We start from the raw sequence: 23,782 nt of genomic DNA on the forward strand, positions 1-23,782 counted from the left end.
ACCCACTCTTACAATATATAGAAAATATCCATCCGTCACTTTCCTGGACTTCGATTAATTTGATGCATTGCGTAATCGCTAGGTCTCTTGACGATGCTGATTAAAGGGTTTAAAAAAAAAGGACTGCAAAATTGACGAGATTGATGAGAGCCAACTAACAAGTGACAAGGGGAAAAGGGGGTTGCGAAAAGTCTCTGCGGAGTTGTTTCAACTTTAATAAAATTTCCTATATATTAAGCTGAAACTTCCCGAATGAATCGAGATGCGCAATGAAAAGAAAAGCGAGGAAAAGCGATGGCCAAATGGTAAAAACGGGAAAGCAAACGACGACCAAGTCGGCGATTCTAGAAAAAGGCGCACCAACGGAGAGGGGGCGTGGCTCTGCTGCGTTGGCTTCCTTTTTAATTTCCGTTTTAATGCGTTCACCCCCAAGGCGATGGAGTGAGGTAGAAGTTGTTAGAGAAGGACGACGGACCTTGGCAACAAACATACACACCTGGAAATGCTGATGCTGCAAATTAGTAAGCTGCCACGCCCACTTCTGCGGCTTCTACTGCTGCTGCTGCTGCTGCTGGATGATAAGCATAACATTATCGACACAAAAGCAAAATTTGTGTAATAAAAATTTTTAATTAAGTGTATTTCTCGCTTTTTCGCTCGCCCACAGCGATGACAGCGCCGCTCCATCAGACGACGGATCTGTAGAGCTCCAGCTCCCCAGCTCCTCATCTCCTCATCGCCCAAAACTCCGGACATGGACACGGCTACGGATCCCAGCTATCATTGTTGTAAATTTATGCAAATCGCTTTTGGCCCACCATCATCTGCTGTCACTGCCGCCCACTGAATTAAAACTGAAGTGTTTCCAACTGCAGAAACAAAAGAAAACACGCACCACTCAAAGGCAAATACACAGCAAAAAAAAATGGTTTATGTATCAGTGATATATAAATTGGGGTGCATTTACCAACATATTTAATTAAAAACGAAATGAGTGTAGAGGTAAAAGAAAAGACAAAAAACTAATTTGGCTTAGTGATGAAAATAAAAAAATCAATGTAACTGTAGCTTAATTGCCTTGGTTTTATCAGCTTTACACATTAGTAAGCTGCATAAAATAACAAATAACCAACAAATATGAATTAATTATTTTATTAATTAGTTAATAATATTTTTAATCAATTACTCATCAAAATTGTGGAAATACCTATTGTTGTATTTATTTATTAAGCTTTTATTTTTTGTTTCCGTGTAAGGACGGGCACATAAACCCAACGCAGAGATAAAGCGAAATCGACAAAGGCAGCCGAACGATTAACGCTTTTAATGAGTACTAAACTCGCCTACGCAATTATGAGATAGCCACCCTCCGCGGGGTAAAGGGGGCGTGACTATGGCAAGACGCCCCAATCGGACCAAGAGGTGTGTCTGCCACGGCGCGTGATTGCCGGCGGTGAATAAGCCAACGATGATTTCCATAGGCAGACAACAGATAAATACGAAAAAGCCAAAAGCAGTGGGGGAATGGAGTTCATAAAAACCCAAGGGGGGATTTGGTCAGAGGGACATTCGGGACTATTCTGGCCCTTGCCTAGACTCAACTGTATTTGTATTTAAGAAACCTAAGCTCTTGCGAAGTAATTCTATCAATAAGCCTTGTTAAACAAACCATGAATTTTAAATCTATAAAACTAACTAATTAACTTTAATTTGTACATTATAAAAGGATTACTACAGATTCCTTTATACAATTTTAGGGTGAATGTGCCTCTTCGCGCTGTGGAATTACATCTGCAGGGGAATAATCACTTTTCGAAGAGGAATTAAACTAAAAGTGAAAAAAATATTAATTAATAAATAACAATAATCATTGATTGTTTGATGAAAAAGTAATTTGTCGACTTTTAGTTGTCTAACATTGCTGGATTTCAAAAGAATTATTATTATTGTTAAAAAGTTCAAACCAACTATTCAAAACCGACATGAAATGTCTTTCCCTTCTTTTGCTATTTAATTTCATATAAATGGAAAACTATTATCCTCTGCCTAAGCAATACAATAAAACCGTGTTTTCCAGCATTAATCTTGCAATTCCGCTTTAATTCGTCGGCTTTCCGTGGAAATCCAAGTCGAGTCTTCAGAGTGGTCCAGTTAATTTATATGGGGGCAGGGATGGGAAGTGCTTGGGATCTGTCCGGGGCAGCAGGTGGACTAAGCCTGGAAAAGACAGGACGCGACGTCGCCTGGCAGGCCAAAGTAAAAGCTGCAAAATTTATGCGTCGCCATTTCAAGTCAATAAGCGCATTTATCTTGTCGTCCGTCAGGACAAATGCACAGAGTAAATTCTGGCAAGCATTTATTTTAACGCACTGCTTGGAATGGCGATTCTCGAGTGCCATTCATTATACGGTTAGGGGAAAAGCAAGGCTCGAATTTTATGAAATATTTAATGAACGCAGTTAAGTTAACAGCCCTATGGCAATATAATAGTTTTTGATATCAATATTACACTAGCTTATAAAATTATACAACTGTAAAACAATTTAATTTAGGAACGGAAATAGGACCAATTATGACAATCTTACTATAAACCCAGATAGCTTTAATCTTTAGATAGTAGCGATGAAAAAAATTCCTTTCTTTTTATAAAGTTTATTTTTAAGGTCCAATTTATGGAGACATCTCTTAAATTTGTATTATAAATTTGTAAACTAGTGCTACCTGGTTGCTTAGGTACATAAGATAAATCCTTAATTTCTCGCTTACATATTTTCAAATTTTTCTGTTTGGCTTGTCTTCCCCGGTAAATCTGATTCCGCTCACTCTCGGGCACAGCAGATTACATTTAATTTCCACTTCGATTTTCAAGGCTACGTGCCAACAGGCGGTAGAATAAAGAATGCAGGATGCAGGATTTCCAGACGAGGGAAAAATAAATCTGTGGCTGGCTAGTGAAGCTTTGACGTCAGACAACCGAACCGCAGTTTCGTCTCCATCGTTGACTATTCAAAATTCAATCAGATGCATTTTTCTTCTTGAGAGAAGCCAGTAGCTGGAGCAGGAGCAATGCACAATGGCAGCAGTAGCAGTAGCAGCAGTCCAGGCAAATTTCATTTTGTTTTCCCAGCAGCCAGCAACCCATTGTTGTGGCCATAAAAAGAAACAGTTATTGGGGCGACCTGTCCGGCAAAGATCTGACAAAGAAGCAGCATCTTTAGGAAGATTATTATTATTATTGCCATTACTATTATTACTTCCAGCGTGTGCTTATACTCTTTGCTGGCACTGTATTACATTTATTGTTATTTTCATGCACTTCCCTTGCTCAATTTTTTTCATTTTTTGGCAGTTGCAAAATGACGAAGGAAAGTTTGAGTAGTCAAATCAATAGAATTTGAGGAACGAAGAGTTTCTGAAGCACAATTATACCTGTACAAGAGCCAGTACTTTTGGGACTAGCACATTAAATAGTAAGTTATATTTGTAGTAGTAGTAGATGTCAAATAAAAAAAAAATAAAATGTCAAATAACAAAACAACAAATTTCTTTAGTTTTTTTTTTACAAAAAGAGTTAAAAGTCTTGCTTAAGCTACATATTGTCTATGACAGTCGCACCCATTTTAAGTCCTACAAGTGTTTATCAACATTTTCAAAATTAACCAAATCTTATATTTAAATTTTTCCTGGTAAAGAATGCATTGGTTTTTTTTTGCTTGAAAACTAACCAAAACTTGGGAACTATTTATATAAACCACGGTATTAAACTTCTTGGTTGTACATTATTTTCACCCCCATTCTTAACATTCCTCTTGTCTCCTACTTTTCTTTCATCCCGTTTTGTTTTGGTATTCTTCCGCTTCGATTATTTTGCTCCACTTCTTGTTGTTTTGTAGCTAAATTAGCTAAATTGCTTATGGCAAACTCACGTAGCGGATGCTACAGCCCCTGACCCCCTAACCCTCTAACCGCCCACCATACACCGCCCATGGCCACCCCGTCAAAAGGGGATGAGTTGGAGGGATGGTTGTTTTGGAATGCGGAATGGAACAGTTAACGCCGGTTAGCTTCTACTTTAGTTGAGGTTTCGCTTTTGCAGCTGGTTTTTGTAATTGTTAATCACAGTAAGTTTAACAACATCTAGCACCATCCACCACCCATCGCCCTGTCCACTTTACAAACCCCCCACCCTCTTGTACATTTTTCCCTTTTTTGCATTTGCAATCGTTGTGCGATTTTTGTTTTCATGGTCCATTTGGTTTCGGCTTTCCAAAGACTGGTGGGATATCCTATATTGCTAGCCTCCCCCAACTCCTTTTTGTGTACGTGCAGGTGAACGCATAATTAGGGAAATTCCTTTGTTGTTCCTTTGGTATGAGGGGCTGCGGAAAAACGAACCGTAAGGTACACTTTGCACTGTAAAAAATATGCATTTAAATCATTATAATCAAAAATGTTAACCTCTATAAAAAATATACAAAATCAATCAAATGCTGAAATTTAAACAATATACCAAAGTGTCTGATGTGTATTTTCATTGCACATATTTAGAAACTACTTTTGCTAAAATTCCTTTCCAGTGCATGGGCCAACCACTTTCGTTTGAGTGAGTCAAAGTTTTTTGCAGCGAAAAAATCTCATTTGTTTACATTCGCAATGGAATCAAAGCGAACATTTAATACCGGCGAAAACGGAAAAAGAAACCCCCCCAACTTTTTGCTCACCCTTGTGCCGGCTTCTCCGATTTCTCCTCCTCATTTCTCATCAATAGAATTTAATATCATTCGTCTCACATTTCCAAGGACTTACATAACGAAAAAAAAAGATCCAAGGGACTCACCTGGAAAGACAGGAAAAGGGAAAATGGAGAAAATAAGACGAGAGGCAGGAAAATCAATGTGTATCTTTGTGAGCTGGTGAAACGGTTAACAAGTCGTATGAGTAATTTTACGAGGAGCCAAAACGAAACTTTTTACGCCGAACCCAAAAGATATGCACTAAATGGCTGCCGCACCGCAGCGCACACACAGCATTTTTATTTGCGCACGCATAAAATTCCATTTCTTATTTACGATCTTCGACCCCAGGCGACTTTTCCTCCCTGTTTATGATGAATTTTTGTTATTTTCTTTTGCTTTATTGTTATTGTTCTTTGTCTGCTGTTTGCTGTTGGCTGTTTGCTGTTTAGATGTATAGCTGATTGTATCCCTCCTCCCCCTACACATTTTCGATTTGAGCTGCACACCTAAAATTATGCAATAAAAGCCAAGGGCAACAGAAGAAGCAGCGGGAAAAGCGGAGGAAAAACCCTCCTAAAGTGGGAAAGATTTCTCCTCTAATTAAATCAACATAAAAGCACCTGATGTAGATGCGCTCCTCCGAATGTTAGAAACAGAAATTAATGACGTGGAAATTGCGCAAACACGCATCAAATGTTTCTCTCTTTTCTTTTTTGTTTTTTTTTTGTTGCTGCTCAGTAATTTTTCGTGGGAAAATGGGGTGCGAATAATATCAGGTATATTTAATTCCTTTTTGTCTAAGTTTGATTGGATTACTTTGAAAATGTTTTACTGGAAGCACAAGCCAAACATATAATGCAAGTAGAAAGTTAAGGTAATTGGAAATGACTTTATATTATACTTCCAAAAATGCTTAAGGCTTAAAATTAATATAGAATCAATAAGTTCTTCAAGCAGGCAAAGCTTCTTAGAAATATAATAATCAATTTATTCCCCATTTTAATTTGTTCGATTTGTCAGCGTAAAATTCCTCTGTCGTTTCAAATAATTTTGTACTTTTCTTCGCCTTCTGCTGACACTACCATATTTCCTTTTCCACTTATATTTCATCCCTTCGTGCTAAAAATCCCAAAAATGTCTGTTTGCATTTTGTTTAATCAACTAAATGAACCCAAAACGCAAAATTTTTCATGCTTCAATATGCCGAAAATTTGTCAATTGAGTCAACCCTCGAATCTCTGCCGATTCTCAAAAGCCCCCCCCTTTCAATATTCATGGGCGTTGGCAGGGGGATGGATAGTACGCACACTGCATACATAAATCAATTTCAATTAACGTTAATTAAATACGCATCAAGTGGGCATGACCACAAAAGCAAAATACAGGCGCAGTGGGCAAAAAAAAAGGCGGAGGGGCGCGTCAAACAACCCAAAATGAGGGGTGGATTGTTGTCAGGGTGCTCAGGAGAAAAAAAAAAATCGGGTTGTGGGTGGTGGGTGGCGTCAGAGCGCATAAAAAAGGAGATTGAAGCGAACAAATGAGAAACGCAGATTGGCATAGAAACCGAGAAAGCCCCGAAAAACATGCACTGCAAATTGAAAATGGAACTGCGTGAGCCACCAAATGCCCACCCAGGCCCCAGCCTCTCATCATCCAGCCACCACCCACTTACCACCCATTTACCACCCCCTTTTCCATTCACTATTCTACGCGTCTGTTTTGCGGTTATGCGCTTGGCTTGTCACAAACCACGAGACCAGTGCAAACTGTGTATACAGACCAAGCTAAATATTAGCAAAATAAAAAATAAGAGCTTACAAAAACAAAAAAAAAAATACTATGGATTGTATTTTGATAAGAAAAAGAAGTTGTAATTAATTATTTAAATTATCCACACACCTCAAAACCAACATTGTTCAAATCAAAATTTAATTAAATTAGCCTTTTGTGACTAGCGCAGCTAGTATTAAACCAATATATAAAATAAAAAAACAGATTTGTGAGAACAAAAAAATAAATAATAAAAAATAAAAATGGTAATCTGCTGTTAAAATAAATAAAATAAATTTATAATTTTTAATCAAATCTTAAGATAGAATCTTTAAATTAAATACAGATAATAAAATATATATTTTATAATTTAGACAAGTTTTAGTTTTGCTGGAGTTCAGTTTTTAAAGTTCTGTATATTGGAGATGTTTTGGAAATATAACATTTTCTTAGTGCACCTCTCTTCTGGGTAAAAATTCTAGAACTCCCAAAATACGGGCAAACGCAAACACACGCACATACATAAACAAACTCTTCAAATGGGAATAGCGAAAAATTCAGTTCTGAAACCGCAATGATGCGGCTGACCAAGGGAAGGCGGGAACGGGGTGGGAAAACTCCAATCCCCGGAAACCGCGAGTCCTGGAGTCCCGAAACCTGGAATCCAAACTCCCTTCGCCAGAACAGACACACACAGCACATCTAACATTACAAGAGTAACGAAGTCCGTTTTCCCCCTGGCTTTTCACCATAGCTTACTTTTCCCCCCTATTGTTGGACGGACGGACACACAGTGCGTTTTCCAGCAACCACCCACAATTTTGGCAAGGGTCTGCAAATGACATTGATATTTTTCTTGTTTGCCATAGTCACCAAAGCGGGGCCATGTGGGAAAAACCCGGAAGAGTAAACATTTATATGGAAGGGCTGTGGCTGAATTTTGAGATTTGAAATTTTAAAGTCACTTTAAATAAAATGTATCGAATGAAAAGTAAAGTTATATTTATCATTAATTAAATTAAGACATTTAAGGTATGATTCTGATGATGCTATATTTTTGATAAAACAAATTAAAATTCCTTTATTTTATTTTTTTAACATTTTTATATAGAAGGCTGTGGCTGAATTCTGAGATTTGTTATCAAAAAGTCACTTTAAATAAAATGTATTATTTATTATTTATAATATTTAAAACAATTTAATACCAAATAATTTGATTAACACAAGCTTTTGCGTGTATATTATTGAAATTAAATTATTTAATTTAATTTAATGTTATTTGTATTACAAAATTATTTCCCAACGAATGATGAAATTAATCAAGCATTACGGCTTTATCATTTTAGTAAACTGTTTTTTGATTTAAAAAGTTGGTCCAATTATACTTCACTCATTTCCCCGAGCAATTATCGCTTTACAATTTCGCAGCCCGCGCGTAAATCTTTCAAAAAAGTATAAATGTAAAATTAAAACCTTCGGCCACCCGCTGCGAAGGCGGAATATTTTTCTTTTCGGCTTTTGTGTATTCCAGCTTCAACTTTTGTATAATTACAAAACTCATTAGTGCACAAAGTTTTTGGTCAGGGAGCCAAAGTATGCAATGCTAATTGAAATTGAAATGTTTTGGAGGCCGAGGAGACTGGTGCCGACTTGTACGTAAAAAGCGAGATAAGCAAACAGCTTGGCACTCTAAAAAACTCACCAATCGATCTGGAAATTTGAGTGCCTATAAATGCCTTCCTTCCTGGAATTTTCCGGACATTTGGAAATCACACACAATCATGCTTAGTTTGGGCGGATGTCTAATGTTGGTTTTTTGCCAAAAGCAGCGCGATGAAGATCGACAGAACTTGGCGGATGAATTAGTGGATCAGCAATCACCAGTGGTGCTAACGAAGGAGGAGTGTCCTCGCAGAAGCAGAAATCTCAGAAGTCCTGTCCGTCGAAGGGCCTCCCATTCGCCTTCGCATTTGGTTGAGTTTAGCATCTGTGCAGATGTACATCTTCAGCCGGATTTGGTGCAGGATACTCTGGCGGCAGGGCCAGTGGATAATCCATCCACGAATAAACGAAACTCCGGCATTGCCATCGAGGATGTCATCGAGGTCCTTGCCACACATCCTGCTCCTCTTCCATCGTCATCACCATCATCATCATCGACTTTGATGTGAGCGTCGCATGTCAAGCTCTTTAAATTCAATACGACATACTGGTGTGAAATTTGCGCTTCTGATTTGCATTCGCAAATTGGTAATACAATAGGTAGTCATTTCCCCTCGCCTAACACCACCCCCCACCACCAAACTGCCACCCAATAATCCCGATAATATATGTACCATATACTGAAACATAGAGTCTAGTGCATTTTTGAAATTAGCATAAGTGACATCATTTTGCATCATTTGAGGCCCCCCGAAAACAGTTGTTTAATAGGGGGAAATTTGAGGGCCCTGATGACGCTGCTCTAGCGTGATTCCAATGAACACAACTGTACCTACACATTGGACTAGTCAATGGCAGGCTATAAAAGCAAACAGTTCCGTGGGGTATTGCCTCAGTTGGAGGCTCCAAGCGAGAATCGGCGTGGGTTTATCAAAATAAATAAAAGGGAATTGAACAAGGTGATAACTTAACTATTTGCTGGTTGGCAAACAGACAATGTTTTACTTGCTGGATGTACTCTAATTTTCTTCTATAAATACCTAAAATACTTCGATTTCGATATTAACCTTTGATCTGAATGTACTTTTTTAACTGCACTTTTTGGTGGTCCGATAACAGATGATGTTTTATTTTCTGGACTAAGTTGTACTTTTTTTTACCTTAAGTACCTTAAATACTAAGAGAAGTCGTTTTAATTAGAACTGACATCTGTTTTATTTTTTTAAAAGCTCTTTGAAATGACTGCATTTTTTTTGGTTTACTTTTTGGTGGACCATTAACAGTTGACGTTCTTTAAATATTTTAAGAAACCCATTTGATTTGAATTCGCATTTGTGTATCTTTTACTAAAAACCCTTTGATCTGACTGTACTTATTCAATTTTACTTGCAGAATCATGTGCCTTAACCTTTCACTTGGCTGCTGTGGCCGCTCCTCCTCGAAGCAAAAAAAACAACAGCAGCAGCAGCAGCAGGAGCAGCACCAGCCGAAGCTATCGCCCTCCGAAACGTCGTTGTGCTGCCAGGTGACCACCAGCCAGCCATCGCTGACCAGCATGAGTCCCAGCCTGAAGGTTCTGCCACCCAGGATCGCCACATCGAGCACCTTAAGCTCCTGGGCCGCCGAGGAGCAGCTCTACGCCGTCGACAACGAGGAGCGCACGCCCACGCGGTGGACTGCCTGGTGGCTCCAAGGAGACTCCGATGGCGATCAAGAGAAGAAGAACGAATCCTCACCTCGAAACTAAAGATTTAGCAGAAGGAAATAACTTAAATAGTTTCACGAACATTAATAAAGACTTTCTTTTAAACGAATTGAACACTGTTAAGAAAAATGGAAAAATTTCATATTTAATATTAAAAACAAGTTTTTTTATTATATTATTTATTTTTATTTTATTTATTTTAAATATAAAACCTTAAAATGCATTACAACAAAAATATTGAATATAAAATGAGTCCTTTTACTTTTATATTCATTTTACTGTAGTTCAATAAGATCTTTATTTAAGGTAAGTATATCAGATATTCAAAAATATTTCAAAAAACATTCAAATTATTATTGAAAAAACATTTAAAATTTCTAGAAACCGCACTATATGAAAACTAAAGCGATAACTAAAGCGAAAACGAGTATAAAATAATGGGATAAACTACGTTTTTTTATCATAGATGTTTTTAAAGCAAGAAAGATTTAAAGCTCACATCGAATTCAGTTTGGAATGTGGCTTTTATTTGGTTAAGCTTTTTTCCATTTGATAAAATAACTGCAGCTGCTAAGGATTCAGCTTGGCTTTCCTTTTTAATACCCACAAAAATGGAAACATTTTTTTTCTTTTCAATCTGCAGGAACCGCTTTCAACCCCTCTCAAGCCAGGAAATTCTCTGGCACACACGAAAACTAGGGGAAAAAAGTGCAGGGAGACAATCCAATTCTTTGGTCGTTGGTTCGCGTCTGCGAGTTGCACTATGCTCAAACACGGTGCCCCCTTTTGGAGTATGCATTTTTAAAATGAAATTACGCCACGTTTTTGCGGGACCCAGAGGTAAAGGATTCCGATTCTTCTGGCTAAGACTGGGCAATAAAAATTTGATTAGCAGCTTGTTTAACTTTAATTAAGTTGATTTCGCACATACATACATACATACACGTGGGAGAGTTAATCAAATATTTAGCAGGACCGCAGGGGGTTAAGTTTAGTTTGTCGGCTGGGCTGTTCTGGGCATATATTAACATTTTGGCTGAGCAAACTGGCGAGAGCAAACATGCAAACAAATGTCGGAATATTCATGATGATCATTAACTCACAGGACATACAGGACACACGGAGCAGTAGTTTACAGGATATCCACAAGTCCAGGAGCAGCCTTTGACGCCTGCGAACAAATTTGCACAGCCTCCAAGGGTTTTTGTGACTGGAGTTGAGTTTAAGGACCCCCAATCTATCTGCAGACACAGCCACCATTAGGTCCTTGCCAAAGTGCTCCGACCTAAGCCATTAGGGCAAACTTTGCCAAGAGATGTCATTAAAATAAAAATCGAGAGCGTGTTAAATGATTTACAAAAAGGGTGGTGCTGCTGCTGACGGCGGCGAACGGGGAAAACAATTTCGTGGCTTTTCCAGTTTATGTCCTTTTAGCTCCTTAGCTTCTTCTCCACCAGTCATTTTTGTATTTTATGCTTTTTATGACTTTTCAATAAGTTTGCCACCCCCACCCCCACCTTCCAAAGACTGCAGCCCATAACCCCAAGAGAACTTTTCTTCTCGAGCCATTAAAGAAGCCAAGTTTTAATATCGATAAGTTGCTATATTGAAAAGAGGAGCACATTCGACAAGCTGCAAAACTAGCATAACAATTCTTTTCGAGAGCGTATGGTGGAGCATGTGGAATCAGAGTTAATGAAACATGATCCCGACACATAAAGACATTCCAGAGATCACTTAAAGATTTTGCCCAAGTCAGTTGCAGATTTTTGTATTTTATCTTGCCTTATGGCAGTGCATTTACCAAAACAACTTAATACAACAAGAACACGTGTAAAAAAAAGTTACAAATTAAGATAGTTTTAAATATTTGAATTTAAAGGTAAATTCAGTGGACCTTTAGCTCAGAGTAGAGTGGAGGAAAAGACAAAATTAAAAATCTCATTTGGATAAGTGATGAAAAAAAAAGTTAAAAATTGAACTAGCTGTCAATATTTCAATATTAAGGTTGATATAATGGACTTGTGGCTCTTAAATTGAAACTTGACCACTTGAAATGGCCTCCATTCAATTACGCTCTTCCCGGAAGAGATTGAGATGGGTCTGCGCTGTTGCGGTTCGGTTCAGTCCGGTTGGAACTTAGTTTTGGAGTCGTTCTGGGGGCTTAGGGATTGGGCTCCGTTCCGACTTATCGTTGGCAATTAGACGCCAATGACACTTTTATGCCACTTTAATAAACTTGAGCAGCTAACAAGTGTATGGGGAAGCGAGAAGGGGAAGCGAGAGTGACACTTGTATGGGAAAAGTTTTCGCACGTTGCGACAAATGTCTTGGGTTGCAATCCTCCCCGGAGTTTGTTTGTGTTTGCCATAAGTTTGTATTTGTGGCAGAAGGTTGACGAGGGGTGAACATGTATGTATGGACACAGATATCAATAATCATTCCCCTCGTCCGCAAAACCCTCACACGAGCTGTAATAACACAAGCAAGTGAAATGCATAAATAAGCATTTCTGAAGCAACGGCCGCCGTTTCTCCTCACCCATCCACAAAAGCCTTTGCTCTTGTAAATTGATACAAATCGTTCAATAATCACGCAATTGTATTTTATTTCTTCCAAGTAACAGCAATAGAAAGAACAGAGAGCCAAGTTTCAGGCACGTGTGGGTTAATGGCCTTGCAACGACGTTCACTAGGGGTTAAGTGGGAGGGTGTTGCATTGGCAAGCAGTGAGGTAGCTACATTTCCCATTTAAGGCACATGGTCACGCTGAACCAGGTATAGATATATTCTAGTGTGACCATGTGCCATTAATAACAAGTTAAAAAAAAGCTTAAGAAAGTAAATGGAACTAAAATACATAAATTAGCAAGGAAAGAAATTCAGAAAAAAAATTAAATGAAGAGAACTAGATTCGGCAAGCCGATGTTTATGCACGTGTATGCACGTGCAGCTTTAACCTTAATTTTTGATATCGTAAAAGTATCTAGAGGTATAGGCATATGTTCCAAAACTGTTTTTAAATTAAACCAAAAATAAGAATTTATATAAATTTATAATGGTTTTAAAATGATCTTTCTGATTGTCTTTATGGAGGCTAAATATGTGAACTTATATCCAAACCCAAAGCCACCAGTCTTTTGTCAACACAGTTACTGTATCCCGCGGATTAATTTCAAGTGCAGCCACGCCCACCGTAACCACCGCCCATCGAAACAGCACCACCCATTTATAGAGTGTTATTTATCATGTGGCAAATGTTGTAATGCATTTTGTAATCGATACAAAGCAATCACAACGAATTGAAGCCAAAAGTGGGAAAGGGAAGGGCAGGGGCGTAGGCAGGGGGGCTGGGGTGGACCTGTGTAAGGCACGTGACCAATCAAAGGGGCGTGGCAGAGACGCACTGAAAAGGGGACTGTGTTGTGTGCGTTGGTTTTACGTTGCTAAATTAATGAAGCACATAGAAAACTGGGGATGAAGTCGAACTGTAGTGACAGCACCACGTATTTTTTCCCTGCCCCTTTAATGCAATCATAAAATAAGTCAAACTTAATTTGCTTGGATTACAGAACTGAAATGAGCAAAGAAACCTATTTACTGACTACTCTGCAAAATTGTATATGGGAGTATACTTCAACTTTCATCAATGATCACTTTAATATTGTTAAGATAACAAATGAAATACCTTTATTTTTCAAACATACTTAAAAAGTTACACCTAGATTCATTATCTAGAATACTGTCGGTGGTTTCGTTAAAAGTCACATTTCAAAGTTTTTATGGGGTTGATGTAAATGCTTGAAGGCCTGATTTAAATGTATTCTCCATAGCTTGATGTGGAGTGGGAGAAAATGGTGTTGCTCTGCATGTTTTCTGACTGATAAGAGTGACGGAGAAACCCACATTCACAAACAATACCATTTGTAAAGCCCTTTGGCACAAAATTTTCGCTAGCTTAGCATACTTTTGGGAGAAAAATGTGGGTAAACAGAAGGAAAGCCCGCATACGGTTGACATTATTTGTAAATGTTTTAAGCTGAGCATTCGCTTTTCCACTTCTCTCTGACATTCCTGCGAATAATCGGGAAAATCGTAAATAATGCAAAGCAAATAAGTGAAAACCCCTTTGCAATTTGCCCTGTTTAAGGCATAACGATATTTTTATGGCTACCGTCTTTTTGCCAAACTTTTCCAACCCCTTTTTGGCAACACACTTTAGGGCGTCATTAATTTGTAAGCTTAGAAAGTTGCGCGCGTCATGAAGTCAAAAAACGGCAAACGGATGAGAGGGATAAGATGCCAAATCGAATCAGAAAACTTTAATGACTTTATGCGCCAAACTTTTTACGTAATTTTAACCCCGCCGCACTTTTACCTTGCTTTTTTGGGGAGGGTGGAGAAAAAGTTTTGCTGCAATTGCAGTCGGTTGCAACACCCTACTGAACAGGATTCAATTAATTAACTGCCAATAGCTGGAGCTCTTGTTTCAGAAGCCACGATTTCCCTCCAACGATTTTTCCTCCCAACTTTCCCGCATCTGAATTTCCATCATCAAGCTTGCCTGCCCCCTCTGCCATCATCATTATTTTTGGAGCTGTGTCTAAATAATTGATGGAAAAGACAAATTGCCGTGTGCTGTTTCTTTTCTTTTCTGTGCTTTTTTTTTTTTTTTTTTTTTCCCCTTTCTTCACCTAGCTGACCAAAGCAAAATTCTCTTGCGGCTGTGATTTTTTCGTCTTCTTCCCTCTTTTTTGTGGAGTTTTTATTTTCGTGCATTGCGCTTCATTAATTGCACTTGCTAATTGATTTGACACGGACAAAGGAATCGGGTGCATTGAAGGGAACAGGAGGAAAAGAGAGTAGTACAGCATAATTTGAGCAAGCAAGTGGTTTCCATTGAGGCAGTGGAAAATTCGCTAATTGGGTTTGATATATCCGCCAGTAGAACGGAAATAGTTTCAAAGAAAAGTAAGTAAAATTATCATTTCAAAGAGTTACTAGTAATTACTTTCAAATGAAGTTACAATTAAGTCTCCAGAGTGAAGTTCTTCGTTGGGCGCCAAATAATATAAACTGAAATCTTGGATGACACAAAAAGTATGTATGAATGAGAAATAACGCTTTAAAACCAGGCGTCGTCCAGTGCTTCTAAATACCCACAACGGTCGCAAAACCGAGCCCTGAACAATTGGGACAAAGTATTTACTGGTAAACCCAGTTCCAAATCTGCCCCAAAGCCAACGAATCCAACTTGGACAATTCGCATGCAAATCTGGAACAGCTTAAGCCAACTCCTCCTTCGTTTAAGCCCCCACCCCCCCCACACCACACCCCTCTTTGGGTCGACCTCCTCTGGGTCATGCATAAATCATGGGTGGAGGGGTTAAAATGAAGGCTGAGGAGGCCAATGCTGCAAAGGGTTGAACAAGTGGCAAACTTTCGCTTTTGCTTAAGCTTCTCGTCTTTGACTTTCGGTTGAGATTTGAAATCGATAGCCTCGCCTGTTTAGGCCACCACATCCTCCGATTTGTGGAGGTGCGCCGCGAGAGGCGAGTGAAACGTTTTGCACGCCACAAAAGTCTTCTTAGCTTATTTATTATTTACACGAGTGAAACGTGTATAAACCCAAACAAAATGCTACAAAAAAAAAAGAAAAAAAAAAGTAAAAGGGCAAGAGGCATCTCACAAAGAAGAGCAAGAAAATCCCCAAGTATATGGGTGAGTGTGTGAAGATGGTGTGTTGTGGTTGATTTGATTGCTTTATGCACCCAGTGAGTGGCCACATGAATTTCAAATGAGTCGTTTGCCGCCTTTGCTTCGTCTTCTTTGTTTTTCTTATCGCATTTCTAATATATTTTCTTGTTTTTTTTTTCATGGCAACACAAAATATTTGGCACTGCCAAAAGGTGCATTGAAAAAGTAGTCTTCTGTTCTATCAATCGTGTAAGATAAGTAAGATAATCTATAATTTCTTGTCTCTGAAAGAGTTCTATAATTTACTAATGCTTTCCACAAATGCTACTGGAAAAAGCCAAACATAGACTATCTGTAAGGGAAGGAATGAAAAGGTGGCAAGCTTTAAAAATGTTGAGCCACGAACGCAGAACAGTCATTATCCTAGACGAAATGGGGATGGGATTAGAGGGCAGCTGCACCTTGCGGTATGCTGTTGCCACATAACGTGTTGCACACGTTTCAAAAGAACCAAGAGGTAAAAAGGTAAAGGGGTGCGGGTTAGCTGGGTCAGTATTCCTGTGTATGTGGGTGTTCCCACAGTAATTTGAAATTCATGCGCTTCGTATGTGGAATAAATTCAAGATTTTGATTTGCTGCTACGTGTGGCAAGCTGCTCTTCCCCTTGCTGCTTCGCACTCACCGCCCTCTGTGCAATTGAAGGTGTGAAATCGCACATAAAGGATAATAAAAGTGAAAAGCGTGAGAGCCTGTCAGGCCCTATAAAAAGGGCAGACGAGAATGGAACCGAACAGAAGCAGCAGCATCAGCTGCAGGTTTCCGCTTTTGTGTTGCGCTTAGAGTTTTTCGGGGGAATAAAAATAAATATATATGTAGTACAGCTCGCCTTGTGGGGCTTAACCAAAACATATAAAACGAGAATACTTCTTTTTTGATACTGCCCTCTGCATATAGTTTTTGCTATGGCATATATTCAGCTGTTTGCGACATTGATGGCACCAATTGACAGTCAAGTGGCGGGAGAACAAGGAAAACTAAAGTGTTTGAACAATTTGTGATGCAATTAAGTGCATTGTTTATTAATATTAAGTTTTAAGCAGATTAGGGCAATGAGACAAAAGGGTCAAGTTGGGCGCCATTTTTTTGTGTACATTATATATTAATATAAGGAGAGGAGTTCTAGCTCTTTAAAGCACTTTTGTGAATGTTCATCTGGTGGTTATAGGATATGCGAGCTAATTAAATATTTTTTGAGCTATATGCAAAAATTGTGATTCTGATTAGCAGCTAAAACAACAAATTTAAAAACACTGAAAACACAGATCAAAGCACCACGCCCACGAGATCTCAAGAGAGCACATTGATTGAAGGACTTAAAACACTTGTCCCGTTACTTGCACACATTTATTGGTTGTTCATCTATGAAATTAAAGTTTATCCCCCTTGCATTCCTGTTCCCCCGGCTGCTGTTTTCTGGCTACGCCCCAAAGCAAATCATCATTTAGTGGTTCCCCAGGGCAGGATCAAAGGCACACATGGCCATCACATAAACACACCATCACACACACACACGCAGGGAAATATGCTGATTACGAGACGACGAAGACTATAACTCTGGTGGCGCCATCTGGTGTGTGTATCTGTATCTGTATACGTATGTGTATGTGTGTGGGTTTAAGCAAATTTCAATGACTTTACTGTTATTTATGCCATTCGAAAAGTAATTTATAGCATTTAGCGCCCAAAAGCACACTTGCGATTTCAACAATTTGTGAGGAGGTGGTGCACGAGACTGAGCCAGATGAGATACCAATGATTATGATTTTGAGGGACACCATAGACAACTGGGTTCAAGTCTTGAGAGCACAACAAGCACATAAACACGCGAACATGACTTTTCTCCTCGTCCCTACTATATTCCATTTTTGAGTTTATTTTCGGGGGAATGGCTGTCGCAAAAAACAAGTAAAATAAGTTATGGTCGAGTAAACCGACTAGAAAATGCCCGCTAGAAAAAAAAATACATAAATTATGCCATTAACTATCATATTAGTCATGTAGTTTTAGCTTTTAATGAGTATTAATCGGGTGTAATAAAAAAATAACTTAGAAATTACTTTAATAATGGCATTTCTGCTTAGGAACTCCGACATTAAAAAATATCGTATACCTCTGGTCTTTTTCAACTCACAATACACCCATAGTGTCAAAGTTTGCGGGGTATCAAAAGGCTAGAGAAGAAAGAAAAAATACATGTCAATGACTTTACAGAAAGCGGAAACTCATAAAGATAAGTGTTGACATGGCTGCCAACATGGCCGCCCCTTCACTTCCTTCCTTCCTTTGCCGCGTCTTTGCTTCTTCTTCTCTAAGTGGCATCTTTCGTCTCGTATTTGTGTCACTCACTCACACTCTCAAACTCACACTCAGCTATATGCATGCGTATGCGTGTGCGGGTGTGCGTAACTCGCACTTTCTTAAATTTCTTTTGCTTTCATTTTAAGCTCAAGGAGAAGAAGAAGAGTCTCAAAAAGAAATAAAAGGCAGGGGGACGGGATATCTTTGGATACGATAGGTTCGTAAGAGGAAGTTTTTTGTCTGATGTATTTGGTTATCAAATTAGATCTAGGTTGCTTGAAACTGTCTAATGACAGTGCATTTACGAACACAATTAACAAGACACACACAAAGTGTAAAGTTTAAAAAAAATATCCTTTAGTTGGGCGCCACTTTTTTCTTGATCAAATTATAGAATGTAAATTTGAGATTTTTAAAAAAATCTCAATGCTATCGTTGGTGACTTGCCTCGGTCTAATGACTTTAGTAAAATTCAGTCCATATTTATGTTCATATCCTGAAATTTGAAGATCCCAGTTCTCTATTAGCCATACGCATCCCCATCCAGTTTGAAGCTTACTTGTGGCTTATATTCCCACCATGAATTATGAGCCCGACATCTATCGATGTTATTATTATTATTATTACTACATAGCCATGGCTGGCAATTAAACTTCCGCAGCGCGACTAGTATATTGGTATGCACATGCCGTTTATGCCATATACTATGGAATGGGTGGAACTGGGGGGGGTTGGGTTCACCACTTGTGGTTCGTTGGCCCGGCTAATTAATATTATCGCATTTCATGCATCACTTGCTAATAGTTATCGATAAATATTTCCCCGCATGACAGCGTCAAAGGCAAAAACTGCGGCATTTGGTTTAGATTTCTTTTTTCCGTACCTTTTTTTTACTCCTTTTGTGTTACGGTATTATTTAATTTACAGGCGGCAGTCCAAAAAGGGGATGGCAACCGGAAACCGTTTGCAGTTTGTTATGCGGCTCATTGGCTGGGGACCACCTAGGTTCCTATTCCGATACCGTATTCCCGGAACGCTTTATTCACGTAATTTATGGCTAATGTCAAGGAAATTGCCGCTGATTGATTGATGCGAAAGGGAAAGACTGATGGGTGGGGTAACATTGATTAACTTAGATTACAACTGGTGCAGAACTAAGGCGGCATAGAAAACATTTCCCTCGAACTACATTTCTTATTCTTGGTCCTTAATTAATCACCAGTCGTATTTTATACTGCTAAAGCCGCAAATGTTATTAAAACTCGTTAGTAAGTCAGCGACAGACATTCAAAACTCAAACAAAATGTACACTTTTAAAAATTACATTGAGGTTATTATCAATTTCTAATGGAAATACTAAGCCAATGATGAAGTTTTATCAAAACACAACATTACATAGTTAAAAATTGAGGAATATGAATTAAAGAATTTGCGCTTAGGTGTGAATACGGTAAATACTTTTGTTGACCTATGACCTTTTCACCCTTTTTTTTAGTGCACATCGGGGCTTCTCTGGCCAAAACGGGCCTTAATTAAAAGCAGCAGATGAAATGCACATCACAGGCCCAAACGCCCGAAAAAAAACATAAAATAAAAGTATAAAAGAGAAACGGATGAAAAAAGGAGCGAAAATAATTACGCGACTCCGGAAAAAGCGGGTGAGATTTTTTAGCTCTTTGGACTTTTATGCGCGATCCTTTGGCGCATAACAAAGATTTATGCCCCGGCTGAAGGTGAAACATAAATTTGATGCGCCTAAAAGTGGCCAGCGGCAGCAGCGAAAGCCAAACAACAATTCGTGGCAAAAGTGGTTGGGTGGGTGGTGTTGGGTAAATTAAGGCGAAAAGTTTAACCCTCCCCTCCCACCTTTTGAATTTGGCTAAAACTTTTCACTCCTTTGTTGTTCCTGTTGTTGCTGCGGTTGCATGATACGGGAATTTCTGCGGCTGCCATACACACATACAAACACACACACACACACATACTCGTAGCTGAACTTTCTCGGCGGAGAAAGCAGGAGGAAAAATATTTGCCAGGAAACTTGAGTATTTAGCCGTAAGTGGTAATAATTACGACTCCGGATCCGGATACGAGGCCCACGGCCGGAGTTACAGTGTTCGGCGGCCAACAAAATGGCCGGACTGGTGGTTTACAGTTACGTTCAGCTGCACACAAGTTAATTAAGTTTAATTGGATTAAAATTATACAAAATTATACAGAAGCTCTCCCCTGGCTGGACATGGCCCGCGAAAATCTCCATAAAGCACAGCAAAACGGGGTGAGAACAGGGCTATATGATGGGATATTGATAGCACAAAGCTGCATCCCAGATAGTGTAAAGTGTGCAGTTTTGCAACAGCTTTAATTATTAAGCAAAATTGAAACAAAATTTGTATACATAGTGTTGGGAAAAATACTAATTTTAGGACATATTTTTGAGTAGTTTAGCAACTCTATAACAGAGTTGCATTTATCAGCACAATTAAAAAGCACACGCACACCTGTAAAGAAAGTCAGTGTAGAGCGAATAAGTAGAGAAAATCCAATTTTATTTGGATTAGCGATGAAATTAGTGTATAATATCCATAATTAAATATTTTGTTCTCAAAACCTGGAATATTACTTATTCCCTTTTTCGAGTCACTACAGTTCCAGCTAGTCTGCCAAAGTACAGTTGCCTCGCCCAAAAAAAAAGTTTCCTAATCATCATTCGTGACAAGCTCACCCACTCCCAATCCACTTCACGCTGCACTGCTTTATAATGCAAATAGAAAATTCTATTAGGTCGAAAGTACGCTTCATTTAATTTACGAGCCAATTTGCGCCTGTGGAGAACAGGGGGGGTCGGGGCGCTTTTGCCCCAGGAATGCTGACAAGTTCCACAATATGTTTTCTATAGAGCAATTTTTGGCCCGTCCTTCCAACCCAAAAACACTCCCCAGTGCACTATTCGAATTTCGCAGAGCTTGCAATCTGTCAACGCTGCAAAGTGTGCTTTAATTTTATGACACCAACAAAGCACAGCACAGCACAGCCTCTATTCACCCCGCACTGCTCTTTATTGAAATATTATGCAACAAAGTTGATGAATTTTTAGCCCGACAAAACTTCAGAGCTGCACGGGGACTGCGCATTAAGCGAGTCCCGAGTTCCGAGTTCTGAGTCTTGGCTGGATAAAAATAAGGATAAGGCTAAGGAGCTAAGGAGTGGAGTGGGTGTGAGCAATGACTCTTGGCCCTTTTAGCATTGTATCAGGTGTTTACCAAGCTCACACACACATACAGAGACTCAGACACACAGAAAGCCAAGACGCTGAAGCGGCAACAAAGGCAGAAAATATTATAATAGCAATTGAGAATTGCTGATGAGCCCTGCCACCAGGCTCAGGACCCCGACTCGACCTGCCTTTTCGGCGAACTGTCAGTTTACAACAATGTGCACTGAGGATAAAAAATAGTTATTCCGATATTTCTAAAGGTTTGAATTCATTTATAGAAATTGGCAAACCTATGCTTTAGCATAATTTAAATTCGAAACACTAACGAAGGATGTCATTGCTTTTTTTCACAGCATACTTTTAGACACTATTTTAAAGGAATTTTAAAGCTCTTCGTTTTATATGAGAACTTTTATTCTGTCTTTTTTTTAAATTTTTAAAAAGTTGTATGTTGTTAAAATTTTTCTCGGCGTGGATAAAACCGGAGCCGAAGCTCTCTGCTCTTTGCACAGACTTAATGCCGAGGGAGCATTTTAATTATTCAACATTGTTGACAAAGTTTGTACGGCGTGCGTGTGAGCGGGACGGCTGTTGAGCAATATGATTTGCTGCTTGAGCAGTCAAAAGTTGGCCGACAACAACGACGAAAACGGCAAAAGCAAAAATTCGGTCTACGCCAGCAGCAAACTGTGGCTGTTGACAGTGGCAAGAGAAGTGGCATACCACCAGTTAGTTGCTCATTTTGCTTAAATCGCAAGAGGCAATGAATAGTGATCGAATGACCATCAAAGGAGTTGTTGGCAACAAGATTTAAGCAACTCTAACAGGCTACAAAATCACAAAAGAAACTACAAAGCTGTACAGCAAAAATATCAAATAATTAAACCCTTTCTAGCAATTTTGACTAGTGCACTAGGATTGCTACTGATATGCTTACAATGTTAAACATTAAGATGAAATTCTGATGAAATTCTGATGAAATTCTGATAAGCTTAGAAAATATTAAATGTAACCACGATTATTTGTCAGAATGAACAAAGTTAAGTTTCTATATATTACACGATTTCTTAATCTACATTTTTAAATCTTATTATACTTTTAACTTTCATCCTTAATAATACATTCATGCATTAAACCTTTGAGCTTCATTCAAGACCAATTAAGATCTTGGCGACAATCTGCCTAGGCTAAATGCATCAATTAAGCTGGGGACCAGTTATGGTTATCGCTCATCGTTTCAGTTAACGCTATAAACCAAATTGGTAGCGACTGCAATTTAATTTCTTTACAGCAGTTCGCAGCGTCGGCCAAAAAAAAAGAGGGGGAAAGGGAATATGGGGCAGACTGACCGAAAAGCCGGAAATGGATGCTCAGTTCAGCATCGGCGAAACATTTTGGTCGACGCGCTTCACTAATTCTGTTTGCCCATACAGCAAAAGGGGGTAGAGCAAAAGAGACGGAGATTGTGTGGGTTGATGAGTGGGTGGTCGACATAAAAGAGACGGCTGGAGGGAGAGAGGGAGAACCGCATACAGAGTGCAGGCGAAGCAAACATGTTTTGAGTGGCTTTTGCGGCATTGACGCGAAGACAAAAAAGCGCCAAACCAAATTGCATGCAGCAGTGGCAACAAAAGCTGCTGCAGTGGCACAAAGGCCGAAAAAAAACACCGAATAAGTAGCTAAAACATAGTTAAGACCATGCAATACCCAGTAAATTGAGTAGTTGGGAAGGGTAAATTTTAACACAATGGAGAATTTAACAATTTTTATACACAATGTGTAAAAAAAAAAATATAATGTTTTGAATATTAGGTTTTTTTGGTATTTGATTAATAATATTGACTTTTTGAATATTTCGAATTATCTTTTTGTTTTGCTTCTATTATATTTTTCAAGTCAACTGCTAATTTTTTTCTTAAATTTCAACAGGTGATAAGAAATACCAATTAAGCAACATTCGTTATGAATGACTTTTTCAGTATTTGATAAATAAAATTGAGTTTAAAAATTATCTTATTTATGTTTTTTTTATTCATTAATTGTTAATGTTTCAATATTGATTACTTTTTTAATAACTTAAGATTTCATTATTTTTCCGATATACGCTTAAACTTAAGGTAAGAGTTCGTAATTTGCTGATTTCGATTACAATATGTCTGTTCGGCATAAAAACCGAGACCATTCATGGGCCTTATGGAAAATTACAATGCAATTGTTTGCCATTGGCAAGCCCCCTTCCGTGCACCCACACAAGCCAAAAGTCAGACCAAAGCCAAGCAAATGTGGTGAACGAAACGAAATGGAATGGAACTCCGGCCGGAAGTACGCGGAAAAGAGAAGAAGAAACAGCCGCAGCGCAGAGCACTCACAACATTCACAACAGACTGCCTGGCGTCGTCGTCGTCATAGTCATCCTCATCGTGATTTTCAAGTGGCGCGACCATTATCGATTAAAAAAGTTCAGTGGTGTAGTGGTCTAGTGGTAGTGCTGCATTTGTCAGGTGGAGTGCACGCATACACAGAAAAAAAAATTTGATGTTATTATTCATATCATTTGGATGTATTATTATCAATCGAATATGAATTACACCATATAAATGAATCCATTTTCGCTACTTTCCCACATATTTTAATTTCT

At 38.7% G+C, this 23,782-nt stretch overlaps 2 protein-coding genes across 2 annotated transcripts in view; one reads left to right on the forward strand and one right to left on the reverse strand.

Annotated features, from left to right (window-relative positions):
- The window catches only part of LOC108137258 (uncharacterized protein CG43867), a 114,745-nt gene that overhangs the window by 45,761 nt on the left and 45,202 nt on the right, over positions 1-23,782 (reverse strand).
- LOC108137262 lies at positions 9,018-10,046 on the forward strand. The gene is made up of 2 exons (XM_017258857.2): positions 9,018-9,127; positions 9,561-10,046. The coding sequence occupies exon 2, from the start codon at positions 9,565-9,567 to the stop codon at positions 9,913-9,915; it is 351 nt and encodes a 116-aa protein (XP_017114346.2). The 5' UTR covers positions 9,018-9,127; positions 9,561-9,564; the 3' UTR covers positions 9,916-10,046.

Source organism: Drosophila elegans, unplaced genomic scaffold, assembly GCF_018152505.1.
Source record: "Drosophila elegans isolate 14027-0461.03 unplaced genomic scaffold, ASM1815250v1 contig_149, whole genome shotgun sequence".
NCBI lineage: Eukaryota > Metazoa > Arthropoda > Insecta > Diptera > Drosophilidae > Drosophila > Drosophila elegans.

Excerpts from the sequence above, each read along its gene's own strand:
- LOC108137262 (XM_017258857.2), top strand. The coding sequence starts at position 9,565 with ATGTGCCTTAACCTTTCACTTGGCTGCTGTGGCCGCTCCTCCTCGAAG.